Raw genomic sequence first — 18,943 nt, 5'->3', positions numbered from 1 at the left:
TGCTGTAGTAGTAGCTGTGTTGGTGCTCTTGTCACACAGAGGAGGGACCACCTCCTTTTGATTTTTGCAGGGGGGTCCCTTACAAAAGCCCGTTAAAATCTGGGTGCTGTACAGAATTTTGTCCTTGGAAACAATCAACTAAATTGCTCAAAATTCATTCTTATTTTTCTTCACTCCATCATTTGGGTGAAAAAAACAGAGAATTTTTATGAGTGTCTTGGTGTTTTTTAATTTCAATGGGGATATATTATAATTTTAAACTCGTTTGGAAAATTAGGAGCTTTTAATCTTCCCAGTGGAAATAAAAATCTGAGGGGTAGCAGGAACAGTTTTTTCATTGACTGAATATTTATACTACATAAAGTCTTTGACGAAGTGGAAATGAGATTGAGTATCAAAGATCTATTAAACAGGGGAAAGATTAGTCTTTGCTGAAGGTCTGGCAGTTGTGTTATGCGTAAGCTTAGCTGCACACTGTTAAAGCAAGGAAGAAAGACGAAAGAAATTTGAAATTATTTCTAAGGTTTTACAGCTACATTGAAAATTAAGAAGATAGTCATCATAATAGCCACTTTTAATAATTGCCATTAGTCCTCCAAAATATATTATTAGGACATTATTACAACAAAGCAAACAAAGATTACTTTTGAGAATGTTTTTCAAAGTACTTAATCACGTGTCTAACTTTCAGAGCTCAAATACCTCAGGATGTTTCTTCACATGCTTAAATTAGCCATGCACTTGAGTGCCCTGGTGTGCTGTGAACTAAATCCTACCAGTGTGCACTGACGGCAGTGAGAACTGGGCCCAGTTGTGGCACAGTTCTCAGCAGAGACAAAGCTCTCCCCATTTCATTTCATTAGATCCATTATGAGCATATATCATTCCCTCTTGCATCTTTTGAATATGCAGATTTTCCCCGAGTGCAGCTCTGCTTTTTGTGGTGCCTTTTCTGGAATATTTTCTGATGCATTACCTTATCAACATTTTACATGATACTCCGTCTGCGGAAAGTCCATGTCCCTTGGCCAACTGCATAGTATGGCCACTGTGATGTTTTTAGCAATAACCAGAGAAAGATTAAGTCTTAAATATAAACTATGTGTTTTTTAAGCATCAAGAGGAAAATGTTCCTGAAAAAAAAGGATGGCATTGTAATTCATGGCTTTCAGTAAGTGAACTAAATAGTTTATTTTCACTTACTCTCTGTTGCCCCCAGCTGGTACTCAGAGTCTTGGTACCAGTAGCTGCATCTCCCTGCCCCAACACCCAAGCCTTACATCTACATTCAGACATCATTACATCCCTTTCTTCAAAGGTAAGGTCCAGGAATGCAAAACCGTGCTGTGATACTGTAGATTTATTCAGATGTGCTTCACTTTTATGTCTGTGCAAGCATGGCTTCCACTTGGATAAAATTTGTCTTAATTTTGTGCAAGTGCTTTCTTGATGTACCGTGTAAGTTTTAAGAACCGAGTGGGTATGGGTTGGTTTATTTTTGCTTTTTTTTCAGTGAGTGTTAAGTGTTTTTCAAAAGGGTGGAGGGAAGGGATTAGATTTTCTAAAGAAAATGGGGGACGGAAATAATTTAAAGGTCTATTTGTTCTAAAATACAGTGTTTACCCTATTTTGATGACACTAAATATTGCAACAAGCTTATACATTGGATCCAATACTGTATGATCACTTGTTCAACCTAACCTACTTTTAGACAGTCTTTAGATTATTTGTAGCATTACCAAAAATTATGCCAGATAAGCTGGTTAAATCAATATAGCTGCGCTGATTAGCTAATAATCTGTGCTGTGAATTATAAAAGAGTAATTTAATCTATTCTCCTTGGTATTTTGTGCTGTGGATATTAACCTTTGATGATCTCTGTGTTGCAGTGGTGAGACAGTAAAAAGAAATGCCAAGATCTTTTGAGGCAAAGGCTATTTTTTTTTTAACTAGTTAGTTAAACGTCATAAAGAGAAGAAATTCAGCTACCACGTTTTCCCCTGATCAGACATTTTCAGTGCATGTTCCTTGACTCTCATGTACTGTTTGATTTTATAAAGCAAAACTGTTCTTCTTGCCATCCTAACTATTGCAGAAAAGGCAGTGAACCTCTGCAGGAACCAGACTTATGAGCAGGTCTGACATGCAAACTCAAATAAATAGCAGACACTCATTGCCTTTGGAAAAATAACAAATGCATCTTCTTTGGGCCCTGATGCACCCAGAAACAACTCAGTCTAAAGTCAGTTGAATTTCACTGGTATAAACAGGAATAGAATCAGGCTCGAGTCTCCTAAATGTGATCCCCAAGAGAAAATTTTGGAGGACACCCTTTTCTTGGGATGCTGGCACACCTCCTGGTATTCCCTGAGGCACTGCTCAGCCAGCTTTTTGATCTGTCCTCTAAATGTGTACAGTAGCATCTAACCTGAAATACAGAGTAAGAGAAACCTCTTCAGTGTGCCGCAGTGCATAATTTCACTGTGGGGAGGGACCCTATTCAAAAACCCACCTGCAGCTGCTTAATGGCACACCTGTTAAAATGAGTTTCTGTTCAGTGCTACCTGCTGTTGCTCAGAGCAGCAGCAATTATTTTGTGCTGCTGTTTGGAGGAAAAAATCTGCAAGTGGCAGCTCCTTGTGCCCAAACAGTTATTTTTAGTGTGATCAAAATTATAATATTTTGCAATTCTGCAGGACTTTTTTTATCAAGGAGCTAAAATATTTTGCAAGCTATTGCTTACAGTGCCTTGCAGTGCTCATGTGAGGCAGGAAAGCCCCTATAATTTTCCTATATAGGTAATCTTGAGCCTTGCAGAGGTTGTATAGATAATCTGCTGTTTTATATGGAATTGAAGTCTCAGTTCAAAAGGAGTCAAGAGATTTGCCCCATCCTCTTCAAGTTCTCTGAATTATTTTCTCAGAGCTGCAGGCTGTAGTTTTCCTTTACCTTGAAAAGCCTTTTGAGGGCGTTGATGCGCTATTTTATTCTCTTTGAAGTGCTTAGCGTGGGAAGAGTAGGATTGTAGAAATAGTTGCTTTGCAACCAGACAAAAGTTAATGTTGCCACTTGAGTTTTAAAAATGTGAAATAATGCTCCTTTAGAATTTTTTTTATTAAATCCAAAAATACTACACTGATTAATATAATACGAAAAGTAATATTTTTGTAAAAACAGTACTTCACAATCATCACAAAAATATTTCTTTAAACTTCCAGGAGACAGAGATGTTACTACCCTGGGTAAATTAAAACAGGCAGAATCGTCCTTTTGACTTCACTGAGTTGCATCATTTGTCTTGAGAATTACCTGGTTCATCATTTTTCCAGCGAAAAAGATGGTTACTGAATTCCTGTTCTTTCTTCAGTATACTGCAGTCTAGCTGCCGGGAAGTGTAGTAGGATGAGCTATTCTTTATCATGCAGACAAATTATTTGGTTGTGCTCTTTTAAGGATTGCTGTCTTCAAAATAAATCCTGTGACACCCTCACTTCAAAAAAGCTGCACAGTTCATGCCCTTGTGAATCATAGGGTGTGATATTCCAAGTACCTACACTTGGTGTAACTCTTCCTCTTGAGGTGATGGAGTCAGGGAGCGTGCAGGCTGTGCTGAGCCCTACTGAAACAGTTCTTACTTAAAATGTGGTAGATAGTATCTTGCCTTTCTAGTGCAGAAGCACAGCTTTCAAAGCCCATTTATATGGCTTTGAAAGCTTGAAAATAATTAGTCATCAAACTTAAAAAAAAACTCTGTCTAGCTTAATGCACCATGTGTAGAGATATTAAAAGATCCAGTTTAGTATCTGTTTGTTGTTCAATCCCAAACTTAGACAACTCTTACTGTAACTTGTCAAATGTCCCATCCTTCCAGATAAGATAAAAGCTGACTAGGAAGGAGATATAAACAATATGATACTTTTCCTGAGAATCCCTTGAAAAGGGAGCACGGTCTGAACTCTGGTCAGTTGGCTCCACACACACAAGGTTAAAAGAGCTGCCTACCCTGTCAGCAGCCAAGAGACACAAGGAAGTTTTTGTGGTTGACGCTCAAGTTCAAAGTAAACTTTTCCAGATTCTTTCCAAGTTAAATAAAATCCAGGGAAGAGTTTGCAATTCTGGTTTTTCACTGTGCACTGACCAGTAGAGCAGATCACGGCCTGAGGCTGCTTGTGGCAGAAGACAAAACCAAAAGTCTGAAAAATCCCTCTGTCTGGTAGTTTAATTTTCTCTGGGACCTTATTTGAAGTTCTTCAATGTATGCCAGGCAAACCTTGAAAGACACAAATTCTTGGCAAAGTCTCATTTTAGAGATTCTTATTACAGGCTATATAAATTACTAGTTGGAGTTCCTACAAATGAACTTTCTCCATGGGCCTTCAGTTTGCTTTATTATTAAATACTTATTTTTATATGCAAAATGTGAAATACAACTGTTCTTTTTGTGCTTGTCCAAATCAGTGGCAGAGTTATAAATATAATTTAAATGTGCATCAGCTTGTACGAGTGGGCTGCAGGAACCTTTTCTCTCATTTCATCCTTAATCCTTCCCTTTTGAGCAAGTTAGAGGTGATGGCTTTGCAAACTGCTCCACCCAGGTGATCCTTGCATCGAGCAGTTTGTGGATTTGCTCTCTCCTGGTACTTGTGCTTGCATCCTGTTTTCTTACAAGTTTATGCCTCTTAATCAATGCTTCCTCCTGATTCCCCACTGACATCCTACTCTGTTCCTGAAGTGTGTTCACACATGCTTTCTGTGTGTTGGAATCCAGCACCCCATGGGGTCACTGCTCCATGAAGCAATTATTCATGCAAGTCATATATGAATATGAGTTTTTAATAACATGCTGATTTTAAGTAAATGCAGAATTGATAAACTGTGAAAATCACCTGAAAACTTTCCTTTTTGTTTTAAATTTAAAAAATCTAATTGGAACATAACTTTGAGATTAAGATTTTTAAGGTTATTTGAGTTGTAGAAGATCTTACTTAAGTAAGGTCTCTTTGCCTTCCAAGTTGTAGTGGCATTGAGGCTTCTTCCATTTAGTAGGGATGGCCAAGCATCTGGGTAGCAAGTAGGAAAGAAAGAGGGAATTAATAAATATGCAGTGAAAACCTGTCACCATTTCTTTCCTTCCAAGAGCAAAGCAGGAATCAAGAAACTGAATAACCTTCTGATTTGGTGTCTGAGGGCAATTTGACTGCAAGCTGGTGGTAATGCACCAGGTTTCTAGTGGTGCCATAATTCTTCCCTTACTTTTTGGAAGGATCTTAGGCTATCATCACATGCAGTTGTGATTTCAGTTTCTCAGCTGCTCTGACTTTTCCTTCAATGAGAAATCACTGTTATTGTTTATATGGTGGTAATGGCTGAATAGTTTTTGATTTCACCAACTGTGACAATAACAGACACAAAATTTTGAACAGATTGGTTCATGTATCATCATGAGATATGCAGCACGCTCTTCTGACCTGGTCTGGGCTGCTTCTGCTCCTGTGGAACTCAGTGGCACTACCCAGTTGACTTCAGTGGTGCATGTCAAGGCTGGCTTTGGTGAGAGACCAATGACCATGCATCCGCTGCTTGTCAACAGAGGCAGAGACCACCTCCATGGGCACAGCCAGGACAGTTATGGTAATCCAGCAATTTTATGGTTATAAAACTTCCTTTCACTGAAGGCAGAACTTACAGATCTAGTGCTTTGAGCTGCTGCACTTCTTTTACCCCCAAAAAACTTGCTATAATTTCATCATTACTAGCCATTAAATTTGTTTTCCATCCACACTAAAATAACAACAGCAACTTAACAACCATATTATGTTAGAATAAATGTCATGTTTGGCTTCCAGTTGGTTAACAGTGCTGTAATTTAATTGGATTTTACAAGTCCCAAAAAAGTAGAGCTTTACTTTTTTGTTTGCCAAGCAACACTATAATGCCATAGAGTGTGTTTTGGGAAATAAGCTAAGAGGAAATTAAAGGCATCTAGTGAGTATTTGTCAAAACAAGTGGAAAAATGAATACGGATCAGTCCTATGGATATCTTGAAATTTGGTGAAGTGACTATGGCATTATAGATCCATGACTTGATAATCCAACCTTGTTTGCATAAATATAAAATGCTGTGGCATGTTACCTGTGGGAGAATTTTGCAATTAAGAACCAAATTTCAGCATCTGTTTTTGTCACTTATATACGCAGGAACATTTGACTTAACCAAAACATCTGGGTTTTGGCCCAGTCCTGCTTTGAAATATTTTAAATGCTACTGTATGTTTTCATTGCTGGTTTCAGGGTCAGGCTATGAGCCGTAGCATTAAACTTTTCAGAAATGTTTTCGATAGACTATTCAGTCAAGGCTACACAAAACAAATTACAAGATTGTGGATGTTCTTATCCTTTTATTTTCTTCATTAAAGTGTTTTTAAAGGAGAAGCTTTAGTTTCAAAGTGTTGCAGTTTAATTGGATGTTATCTGTCAGATATTAATTATTGATGAGATGTCCAGTACACTGTGATGAAAAATAATAGGTTTTAGAAAAAAAACATGTGTTTAAAACTGTTGGATTAACAAGTCATTCTGAATAAGCTTTTATGCTTGAAATACTCTACTTTGCTTTCCATTTTTCCTTTTATCTGCTTTCTTTGCTCTTCCCCTTGGAGGCAGTGAAAGTGGTCGGAGCACTCCAAGCTTATCCATGTACTCAGACAGCAAATCTTCACCTTCTGTCTATCAGCAGGCTCCTAGGCATTTCCATATTCCAGGTAGGCATTCGCTGCTTAGCTTTTGATCTTCAATTGCTGGCATCTGATTATTCTCTTCTGAATTTTTTTTTTTTTTTTTTGCAATGATCTGTGAACTTCGAACTGCAAGAGAAAATATGTTTGATGCATGAAAATCTGTTGACTGTTCAACTTCGTCTCAGAAATAAAGGAGTAAGAGAGCTCTGTGCTTATGCACACTTAAAAAATTGTGTTAGAGGCGGCACATGGTGACAAATGTTAAGCTTACAAAGATGCAATTATTTCTAGTGTCACAGCTGCAGGGGGTTTTGGTTTTGTTTCTTTCCTTGTCCATTTACTTTCTGAATTAGAGAGTCATATTAACATAGACTTCAAAAATAGCTGAAGAACTCCACCGCACCTGGAAACTTACTGTAGCTGTGTTTTTGCATATGTGCTATACTGTTTAAGTTCATGTTTATTTTACAAACACATTAAACTTATGCCCACACTGTTTAGCTGGAATAGTTTATTTATGTTTAGCTTCTGGGCTTAACGTTTTTATGAACAAACCATAATTGGGAATTACTCAGGTCCATAGTAGTGAGTAAATCTGATGTCTGTGCAATATGAACTGTGGCTCTGGGGCTTTCAAAAAATTCCTGGAAGGGCAGGTCAGCTATACAATTCAAAATATAGACAAACTATAGAATTCCCTGTAAGAATATTGGGCATTTCCAGTATAAACATCTATATCTAAACATGTACACTTTCTTCATAATTAATGGGAAAATCCCTTTTCAAGTGTGACTATTATAGTAGTCTGTTGTACATTTATGTCAATTTTATTTTAAGCAGTGACAAGTGTAGCCAATTTCTCTTTGATGTCTCTGGAATATACATTGGTAGTGCAGATATAAGCACCTACATTTCAGCAAATGGATGCCACTCGAGATGTCATAAAGCATTTTGAGGGACTTAACGGGGAATATGCTGCATAGGTAGGTATAGCCCATGTTTTAAATACATAAAGATGATGGGTAAGGCTTTATTCTTTTGTAATAGCCAGCGAATGAGAAAACAGTGAATAATGAAAGCATAGTCTTTGCTCAAGTGTTTGCATTTTAGTGTTGATGAGAAGAGACAAGAGCAGCATGGTCTGATCTGCTTACTTACTCTTTTATTCTTTCCTTTATCTTCCTTCTTCCTCAGACACTGGTGTAAAAGATAACATCTATAGGAAACCTCCTATCTACAAACAGCATGGTACAGTCTGCTTTTCTCTCTAGCAGTTTCCTCTATGTGTCTGTATGTATACTGACTTCCAAACTGGTTTGCTGTAGTCTGTGCATTACATTATATCCTTATAATCTCAAACAGAAAAGGAAAAAAAACAAACAAACAAACATGAAAATTAAATGACATTTTGTATAACATGCTGTCCAAGGATTCAGTAAGTTCTCTAAAACTGGAATAATGATATTTTGATTTGTCTTGGAAATTCAGAGCTGATACTGACTTCAAAGCAGTTTTCTTATATATGGAATGATATAAAATATGTAAATGTTGAAGGTTGCTTTCCTGTTTTCAGACCATGACTTGGGATATATAGTTTTTGTAAATAATTCTGGCTTCTGCGTTGTTGGGAAAAAAATGTTCATTGGTAAGCGGTATATATGAAATATCTGCTTTTCATGTTCACATTCTTCAGTCTGTAAAATATCAAGGACAAATGTAGTCACACCGTGGCAATTAGGAACAAATTCAGTAGCTGATAACGTCAGAAAGATACAATTGGAAAACCTTTGGTAGGCCCAGCAATGAGTTTCTTGTCTGAGTTTCTGAACAACAGAAAGAAATATGTGATGTTTTATGCCACGGAGATTCTGACGTAAGACCCTAGTCAATATGAAAAATAGAAATATAAAGTCTGCATTCTTCTATTATTATTTTTGGTGTATATTTCACTAATTAACATGAATACAATTTCCATGTTGGTGTCAGTGCCTACTGTGTTCTCAGTGATGTTTGACAATGATCTTGATTCATGGTACAAGATTAGCGATAGAAAATTCATTTTCTAAACTGAATTCCACTCTTAATATTTGTGAACAAATATATAGGGATTCTGCTGCAATAAGGATGCCTGAAAAGTGCAGAAATGCATTTCTGCTTTAAAGAGTCATGAGTGGTATACTCCAGTACTCAGAAGCAAAGGACAAGAATAAAATATGTGATATAAATCTGCCCCACACCAAAACCGTTAATCATGATTGTACCCCTGTTTGGGAACAAGTGGGAGAATAAAATAAACATGAGAGATGGAGAAAAGAAGGCTGAGGGGAGACCTTATTGCTCTCTACAATCACCTGAAAGGAGGTTGTAGCATGGGGGCTGTTGGTCTCTTCTCCCAAGTAGCAAGTGACAGGACAAGAGGAAATGGCCTCAAGTTACACCCAGAAAGGTTCAGATTGGATATTAGGAAACATTTCTTCACTGAAAAGTTCACCAAGCATTGGAACAGGCTGCCCGGGGAAGCGGTGGAGTCACCATCCCTGGAGGTGTTTAAAAGATGTGTAGATGAGGCTCTTAGGGACATGGTTTAGTTCTAGAATTAGGTTACGCTTGGACTCGATCTTGAGGGTCTCTTCCAACCAAAATGATTCTATGTTCATCACACTGTGAGCTAAGGCACTTGGTGGATGGAAGTACATATCTTCGGGGATACAGGTGGGAGGACAAAGTTCTGCCACTATTTGGATAAAGTTCTAGTTTGGTTCTGATACAGTGATAGAAGAAAGAAAATTGTCAGCTGACATCTCCCAGCTGACCGAGTCAGCCTGTGCACGTGCCCTGTAACTGGTACTTCATGCTGAAGTAACTGCACGTTCCGATCATCCAGATTTTGACAACCTCTATGTTTTTTCTGGGTATGGTTTTGGGCAAAGTCAGACTTGGTGACATTTCAGTGCACTTCAGATGTTGGTCTTTGACAGACACTTTTTGCTCATCTTGGACAAACCCATGTTACATCTTAGGCAAAAAGATAGTATCTGTTTACTTTAGTGCTTGATGTAGTGTAAGCTGCCAACTTTATAGTCTTCCCAAGCTCTCTAATTCCTCCTTGTCTTTAGATATACAAATCATTTGAGGCAACTATTCTACTGATAAAGGAAAAAGTTGAGTACTATAGTGAGGTTTGAAAGATCATGAGCAAATGCCAAGTTCCAGTCATCTAGTGTAAATTACCATAGTTTCACTGATTTTTCAGAAGCCGATGATATGGCTCCAATGTCCTGTATCCTGGTTGTGTCATTTAATTTTATAGATATTTTTTGTTTGCAAAGAGGATTCTAAGCAACAGCTTTTTTTCTTCCAGAACAGGCATTTTTATATCAATTTTCCATTCATCAGATATGCAGTCGAAGTCTGAATTAGGTCAACTTTGCTTTGCTGTGTGTTCCTCATAATTACTGGAGTGAGTGGAGAATTTAATTATGGAGTCAGCAATCTCTATAGGTTAACAAGAATATATGTTTTTAAACTTTATTGCATAGATTATAGGTGTTCTGAAAGGTTGAGTTCAAAATACATGCTCATTGTTTTTCTACTGAAGAACAAAACATCATTTACTCTAACTCAAAAAAAGAAATCCTTCCAATGAAAAAGAAATAAAAATTTACCTTTATTCTGGAAGAGCTCCCAGTTAAAGCGTGAACACACAAGCAACTGATGATTCAGCTTCTCAAGCTGACAGGACACTGAACTGATAAATGCTGAAAAGGAGCCAGAGAACATTCCTTCATTAAAGAGACCAAGTTTGAACAAACAAGCACAAAAATGTTCTTTAAAACAAAAACTTCAAGCAGCTCTTCCAAAACATTTGGCTTTAAAAGGTTTCAGTTACAGCAGTGCCCAACAGATTTGCTGTAGCTACAGCTTCTGTGTTTCTATTATAAACAGTCAACTTCAGAATGAAAAAACGGTGGTGGAAGAACGAGACACACAAAAGTTCCGGCTGAGAGACGAGGTCAGAAAGTGAGGAGTGCGGGAGCCTGCATGGTCATTCTTGTATGTGTGTTCCAGTTTCAGAGATATTTGAACATCATTCAAAGTTTAAAAAAAACTTGAAGAGGTTTGCTCCTCAGCAATATTACCACTCATCCATGTGAAACAAGCTGTTCACACTTGGGTTCAAAGGAGAACCAAATATCCCTTGCAGCAGTAAAGCTAATGCTCAGTACTGGTGAATTTCAGGCTACTTGGATTTATCTGCCAACGATGTGTTCTATAAAGGACTCTGAGGAACTTGGGAGGGACAGGTCTTCATGGGCCCCATCAGTTTTGGTTGTACTCCTCTGGATCTCTGTATAAAACCTTGATGTTGCAGTTTGAAGTCAGATGCTCTGAAGATCCCGTGGAACATCTGAAATCTCTGAGTAATGGTTTGGATTAAATTTGTTTTCCTTTAAAACGTCAATGTCCTGAAAGAAAAACTATTTCCAAAAAGGCATCAGATTCTCTATATGGATTTCTGATGTAGTGAGAGCAAGATCCATACCTGTAACCTGGAACGACTCATTGACTGGTGATTTAGGGTATGCTCCCAAAACACCAGTGAACCAGGTTTAAGTCCTTCTTGGAACATAGGGACTTTACTCTTCCTCTGTCATATATGGATATTGATATTTCTTTCTCAGAGAAGCAGGTTACCACCTTGGGAAAATGCCCTGGTCAGGATGCTATTAGCTAACTGTGAAAACTTCAAGTTTTTTCATAACGCTGTTTTAAGTTATGACCCAGTTTTGGTTTGCCACATTAAATTGAGAGGAAAAAAAAGAACAACCAACTGAACAAAAACTCTACAAATACCGATTTTCCTTACTGCAATTTGTCATTTTTTAAGGATTACCTCCCCAACAAAACCAGTTAAGGTCAGGATGTAAGCTGTGTAATGGCACCAGAAAATAAAACTGAATGGCACTGAAATGCTAATGCTGGTGGCCTTTTGTCTATGTGGTTTAGATGGAGGGCAGATCCTCTGCAAACATGCTGGCTGGGGAAGCACAGAGGGCAGAGTTGTTCCCAACTTGGGGGAGTGTTACAGCACTTCTAATGGAGCAACTTGATCTTTTCCTCGCCTCTGTCCCTGAGAGTCTAACTTGAGCCTTAACTTTTGTATTATCACACTATTTTTATTAATAATAAATGTTTTCTGTCTGCATTGTGTTGCATGGGGCGCTTGTGTTAGCCTTGTGCTCGCGCATTGCAAACAACCCCTGTTGTCAGGATGACTTGTCATGGGCCTAAAATTATGCTAGATCATTGCATTACTCCAGTTTTGTACCATTAAACTCTCCCCAAAATAACACAGAGTGATATTACACAACGGCAAGTAGGACTCAAATTTTGGGAAGCTATCTGTAATGGTGTGAAATTTTGGACAAAATTGTTCTGTAAAATTCTGAGGTAAAATTCAGTGTCTGGAACAATACTCTAGGACATAAAAGACAAGGAAAAGCACTTTTGATGGTTGAGAATCATCTAATGAATAGCTTTTAGGATTTTGGAGTTTTTCTTCTCAGCCTGTTGGAAAGTTACAAAAAAAATAAACCAACAGTAAAATATCAGCTTTTTTTTTTTTTTTTTTCTTAAAAGACTCTTAAGAAAGGAGTGTAGTCAGAAAAGTGGTTGGTCACAGAACTGTGAATTTTTAAGTCTGACACAACCTCTCTTGCAAATTTCATTAAGAGATAATATTGCCCAACCTTTCGGGGAACACAGGAGGCCCAGGTGTGCAGGCCACAACATGTAATCATATGTACTTTCAGGGTCATGGTAACACAGAAGAATGGAGAAATTACTGCACTGTGTGCAGTGACCATATAAATCTGTCCCTAAGTTATGCTTATGATGTAGGTTCTTTCCCTCCATTCATTTCCCATAAATAGTTTCTTCCTAAAAAGATAGGTTCAAAATCCAGCAGGCGTAGATTGTCTAAATTCACTGTATGCCTGAAGAACGAGAATTATTGTAATCATTTGTGAAACCATAGCTCTACAGATCAAATTTTATGCCCAGCTCTATTTTTGTATTGTCTTTGTTTTGTTGTTTGGTTGGTTTTGTTTGTTTTGTTTGCTTTTATTATTAGATTGTTTGTGGGTTTTTTTCTTAAAAATATTTGGAACATAACCACCGCAAAAACAGAAGACAAAAAAGTTGTAATCTGTTCTAATGTTTTAAATTAACTTAATCTTCCAGCAGCAAGAAGATCAGAAGGAGAGGATGGAAGCTTGGATCAGGACAGCAAGAAGGTAATGATCAGAAAGGACAAAAAGGAGAAGTTTATTGATCTTTCTTGAAGCAGATGTTTTTTTAAAACATGTTCATACATAAAGATATGCTTTAGTATAACTGCAATAATCATTACTACTCTTAGGTTTTCCCAAGAAGATATAGAAAAGCTTAATCCAGAGAGTTTAGAATATATATTCTTCAGTAAAGAAAGAAATAGGGAGGAATAAGCTTGTCACTCAGTCTCAATATATACACTGGTGATTCAGCTAAGCCTGTGGACTTTTACTTAGGATGCATATTAACATACAAGAAAAACATTAAGAGAAGATTAATTATAAGAAAATAACAGGGTGCAGAGTCTGAAGTGTGGTACAGTGATCAGCATAAAGAACAGAGAAACTGTCCTCAGCCCAGCTGAAAGTTAAAAGTTTTTCGTAGCTGTGGCATCTAATGGAGTCCCATGATATAGTCAAGTTTTAGCATTTGATAAAGGATGGTACAAATTGCAGTGAGTATAAATACACAATCCATTCACAAGACTTCGCAGACAAGTGAAGCAGGAAAGCTACATTGAGATATTAAATCCTGAATCCTATAATGGGCTTTTACTCTCTCCAGCTAAAGACCAGTTGGCTTATTCTGAAAGGGGATATGGACACCAGAACTAATTCCCCTGATTCAGAGACCCGGTCCTTGTCTCTTACTGCCGGAACTGACAGAGAAAACTTCCCGAGGGCACAGGAGGGCACGACTGCCGGCTACTCCCGTGAGTACTGATGCCTGTGTTCAGTAGACCGGATGGTAGTACCAGGCAGATGGTTGATTAGTGCAAATGACTCCTTGATACATGCTATGTATTTTGAATATTAGTAGAGTCATTTCTCTTGTATTGTGATAAAGCATGAAGATCACTTTCCTCCATAGATAAAGTTAGAGTAAGCATTTTTTAATATTTCTCACAATTACAAGTTCACAGAAACTTTCCAGATATAAAACCATTAGGTAGCCAGGTGGAATAATGGGATAATTGTGTTCCTGGATACTGGTCTGAAGACCATATATCCGTTTTTGCTGTGAGTACCAAAAGCATGTTGTACGCATCTCGTACTCCACATTTCAGCAAGTCAGGCAGTGAAGGAAATGATCATGACAATTGAGTCTGAATTCTACTTTTAGATTACATAAATGACAGAAAATAGATTAAATTAATTTTAACAGATAACTGGGCCATTCCTCTCCCCGACTCCTTCACTTTACAGCATATAACAGCAGCAGGTCATCTGGGGTAAACAACTTGGGGAAGCAGTTTTCCAAAATAATGCATCCAATGCGAGGCATGTCCGGCAGCAGGGCTTGGATGTCACTCTTGTGGGTATTTTGGTAATATGATAGCTGGCTCCATCAACTTATATTAAGGAAATTATGGCTTAGCTATGCAAGGAAGAGGAAAAACAGATGCTACAAAGTCTGTCACAGGGCTGTAGCAAGATAGAGAAGTTATTTTGGATCATCAGTCTTCCTGATCTAACCTGAAGGGATTTGGTTCCTTAGTCCTCACCAGACATTGCATACATGTGCATGAGGTGTGTTGTAGGATTCCTTGTGCAGGAGCAACCAAGTCTGGCCACCTCACAAGGTTTAAGTCATTGCCCAGAAATGAACACCTAAACTTTTCATTGTACTGCACACATCAAGCATGTTTGGAAGCTTCCTGGAGTTGATGTGATGCTTTTTTACATATGTATTGAGAGAGTAGTGTTTTTGTGCAAATTTTAAGTTGAGAGAAGTATGTAGCACACCAGGAACAGTGTTATACAGGAACAACATATGGTGTAAGTTTTTTTCATTAGAATATTGCAACAACTGTCACTCTTTTATACCAACCAGCAGTTATTTTATGGGGGTTTTTTTTATTATTATCTTAGGAATGTGGAGCTATTAAAACTAGAAACATCCTAAGTAATTCCTTCTCGACTCAGTATTTCCCTGTTTAGTTCTGAGTATTTGTATAGTCTGTCACATGCCCTGTTGGCCATGGCAGAGTAGTTTCTCTGCCTTCTGCACTTATGGTTAAGAACTCTAACATTCAGCCCTATCCTTGTGGCATAGTCAGCGAGTATCAGAGAAAATAAACTTTTCAGCTGTAGATTTGGCACCAAGTGGTTACATGCAGAGTGGAGGGGCTAGCAGGCATTAGACTGTGAACCTCTGGTGATGTGTCCAAACATACTGTGCAAACAGCCCTGCATTCATCTGTCTAGCTTCTGTGCAAACCATGAAAGGGTTACTCTGCTCAAGAAGATATTTAGCCACTTTACATTAGCTATATACCTAGGAGAATACATCTGACAGCAAAGCACAACAGTATGAGGGTAGTGTACTTAGCAGGCATCTAGAGTGGAACTTGCATCTCCTTACATCCTCATGTATTAATGTGTCTTGTTTCTGTACGCATAGATGTTTAATAGTTAATCATTTACCATAATTCATAATTTTAAGTGTCACATATTCAGGAAAGCAGACATCTCATGAGCTCTGTAACCCTTGCTGTTCACACGTCCCTAATGTGCTGAATAACAGCCTCAGAGTACCTAGGTTAGAGTGAGTGTCATACTGGAAAAAGCAGGAGCTGTATCCACGCAGAGACTGGCTGATGTTCAGATAGTGCCTAATTAGAGATAAAGATTGCTTTATCTTTGCCAGCTACTCCAGAAAATTTCCTGGAGTAGTACAACTGCAGTTGGATGTGATAATGAGCAGTATGTGGTTGTTGTATTTTAGTGTTGTATTTTTTATTTATATATATATAAAAAAAAGGTTTAATTTTGCAACTAAATTCATGGGAAGTGGAAGCTAAGTGAAATACAGTTCTCACTGGAGCTAGTGGCTCTTTTCTTGCTAGCTTTTTTGGGCTATTTCAGCTTTTATTCGCCTCTTCACGTTTTTCCAGCCAGCCACACGATGTCACTTGTGCCTGCAGATGTGGCTCAGTCCTGGCAGCCTGGAAGGCAGCTCCTTAGCTGACAGGTGCTAAAGTCAGTTGTGTTTGTTTTCAAACTGTAGTCTTTGCCTTGGTGCATTTTTCCCTGGTGACTGAGTAATACTATTTGGCGATACAACAAAACCATCCCACCCATCTTCTCTGTAGCCAAGAGGTGAAGTAAGTGAACTTTGCACTGATATTAACATCGGCATCTTTTTCCAGGCAGGACTAGAGATGACAATTTTGTTGCAGATACATTCACTCTGTCTCAAAGGTGTTATACTCTTTGCCCTCTGGTGTTGTTACCATTCAGATAACAAGCAATGATAAGTTTCCGGTTTCCAAACTGGAATAGGTAAGGGATCCATCTAATACAGTGTTCATCATTATGTCTCTGTGTCAGACATGGAAACCCTCTGAAGGACTGAAAACAAAAGTTATGCCTGTAATTTATAGCACCCCTTAGATGGTGGTTGACTATAGTTCTGAGACACCTCTTGCTTTTATAGATCATCTACATTTTGCTGGCTTAAATAAGTCAAGCTCATCATTCTTTCCTGCAATGAGCTTTCATTGCCCCGGTTATTCTGTAGATCATTGGTCTGGTGGAGTTAATTTAAAGCCCTTGAATATAAAAGATATCTTCAAGATCTTCTGTCACTGCCTGAAAATACTACAGTTATTCCCATATCTTGTATGTATCAGGACAGACATTTCCAATTTTGGGTTATTTTTACACTTATATTAGCAGCTCAAGGTCATAACTAAGCTGTGTATCTAAGCCTATCTCCTTCTCCGTCATTTACAAATGATAAGCTCTCAGTTTAAATAGTAGAAATTTGGGGTATTTCTTAGTCTCCAAGTACATTACTTTTCCCATGAATTATCAAATATGCCACTTATATTACTCAAATGTTCAAGGTTATCCCAGTTCTTTATGATCTCCTGATCCTCCTTTACATTGGTAGTGCTTTATAATTTTGTGTAGACAGCAAAGTATGTTAGCCCATTATTATTTTTAGTGTCCAGATTATTAGTCAAAACATTAGGCAGTTCCAACTCAACACTGGTCCATGTTGACACTTTTCTGTATCAGCTCTGCTCCGTTCTTACTGGCCATTTCTTACATTTCAATATTTTCTTTCTGACCCTATAATTCCTCTGATAAACTCCGTCTTCTTCAGATTTTCATTTAATTTCATGTGCAGCCATATACCAAACACTTTAATGATATCACATTAGATGAGATCAAATAAAATTTATGTTGTGCAGAAGTTCTTCCTCTTAACAAAACAAGCTAGCAAGCAAGTCTGGCACTGTGTCTTTAACTTATGTCAAACCAATTAAAATCTATGTGAATGTAATTGATTTTCTGTTTACTTTGATGATTTTGTTCAATCTTTCCTTAATTTTTCTGCTGGAAGCAGACTGATAGTTCCTCATCTTTCCCCGCTCTTAAATATAGAAACTGTAGTTGCTGTTCCCCAATGGTAAGAGGTACTGGACTTGCAATTCAATGTGACCTTATCACTCCTGTTTAAGTACATGAAGTGCTTTGAATTATGACTGTGACTCATTGGTGCACCCTTATTCCATTTGGTTTCCCTGCTTGCTCAGTACTCTACTTTTTGTTCATAAAAACAGAGGTGAAATTCTCCTTCAGTATTGGAGCCTTGCCTAGGTTACCTTTCACCCCTCCCCATGATCCCGTTTCTTCTTTCCTTGTTCTCTTTTTATTTGGATAGCTGGAGAACCTTTTGCTATTTGTTTTAATATCATTTTCAGTATTTAACTCAGCTTGACTTCTGGCAGTTCTCATTTTATCTCAGCACATTGTGAACTCTTTGCTGATCCATCTTTTGCTTTTTCTTTCTGTATGCTTATTCCTAATCATCTCCTTAGGGTATTTATTAATCCAGTGGGGTCTGGATTCCCTTCCTGCATTCCCCTTTGGACACAGATTGCTAACATTTTTGACAGAAAGAAATATTGTACATTCAGTTCTCTATCTTGAAACATTCTTGAGTGTTGATACTCTCATGGATTTGCTTTATCTACTGTCATATCTTCATTTATGCTTCTTTTTTTCCAATTGAAGCAGTAGAAGTTTTAAAGAAAGCAAAATATTTTTTTTTTTAAGTTGTATGATACCAGCCCTTCTTTTTTAAGAAACAAAAGCAAAACCAGATGGCATACACCTTGATCAGAAGTGATGTAACTCTCAAATGCTGGTACCTTTAATCCCATTTTCTAGTCATGGTTTAACACCAAGTTGGAGGGCAAGCTCTCAAATCTGCTTTGCCTCACATAGCTGCGTAAGGCTTCTGTAACATGAGTCCCACAACTCTCTTTATGTCACGCCTGGTAAGGTGAGTGCATCCTGGCATGCTGTTATTTATAGAGATTGTTACACATGTTCATGTACATTAAATACAGAGAAAAGGTGAGCACTGCTCGGTTATATTTCATCTGGTTAACAGAATGTACATATTGATCTTGTAATTGCTGTTTCTGGTGGTTTTCTTGAATTCTGTGGTTTAGTAGCCTGTAAATGATTTATAAAAATAATATAGCTGTATGTTATGTCTCTTATAGGATTTCCATATTCTAAATCTGCTTCTCTACCTGGCTATGGAAAGAATGGCTTACATCAGGTAGGTATACATTTATAGGCATTCTCCAGGCAATAGTGTATCATAAATAGGCAGCTTAGTATTTAGTTGAAAATCTACTCATTAATAACACTTCAAAGGTGTTTTGACTGCCAGCCCAGTCTGACAGATTCATACCCTATGCGGGTTACAGTTTGTCTGTCTGCAAGAATAAGACAGACTGAGGCTTCTCCTTTTAATTGTGTGTCTCATGAGCATTAGGAGTCTTGATTCTCCTCCCAAAACAAATGAAGGTCCAAAATGTACAGGCTGTACATATTAATAGATCACAG

At 37.8% G+C, this 18,943-nt stretch overlaps 1 protein-coding gene across 17 annotated transcripts in view; it reads left to right on the top strand.

Moving 5' to 3' along the window:
* ABLIM2 (actin binding LIM protein family member 2) overlaps nucleotides 1-18,943 on the top strand; it is a 146,882-nt gene that overhangs the window by 102,593 nt on the left and 25,346 nt on the right. For 7 of the 17 annotated variants that reach the window (XM_082051678.1, XM_082051677.1, XM_082051690.1 and 4 more), the window contains 6 exons: nucleotides 1,220-1,318; nucleotides 6,660-6,761; nucleotides 7,932-7,985; nucleotides 12,981-13,033; nucleotides 13,635-13,782; nucleotides 18,595-18,653. In XM_082051678.1, the coding sequence (XP_081907804.1) occupies nucleotides 1,220-1,318; nucleotides 6,660-6,761; nucleotides 7,932-7,985; nucleotides 12,981-13,033; nucleotides 13,635-13,782; nucleotides 18,595-18,653 (515 nt within the window). The remainder of the gene's footprint in view (nucleotides 1-1,219; nucleotides 1,319-6,659; nucleotides 6,762-7,931; nucleotides 7,986-12,980; nucleotides 13,034-13,634; nucleotides 13,783-18,594; nucleotides 18,654-18,943) is intronic. The other 10 variants (XM_082051681.1, XM_082051691.1, XM_082051680.1 and 7 more) reach the window with 4 other exon arrangements.

Source organism: Streptopelia decaocto, assembly GCF_964273445.1.
Source record: "Streptopelia decaocto genome assembly, chromosome: 4".
Classification (NCBI taxonomy): Eukaryota; Metazoa; Chordata; class Aves; order Columbiformes; family Columbidae; genus Streptopelia; species Streptopelia decaocto.
The sequence above is the reverse complement of the archived record's forward strand: the minus strand, read 5'-3'. Positions and strand labels throughout refer to the sequence as shown.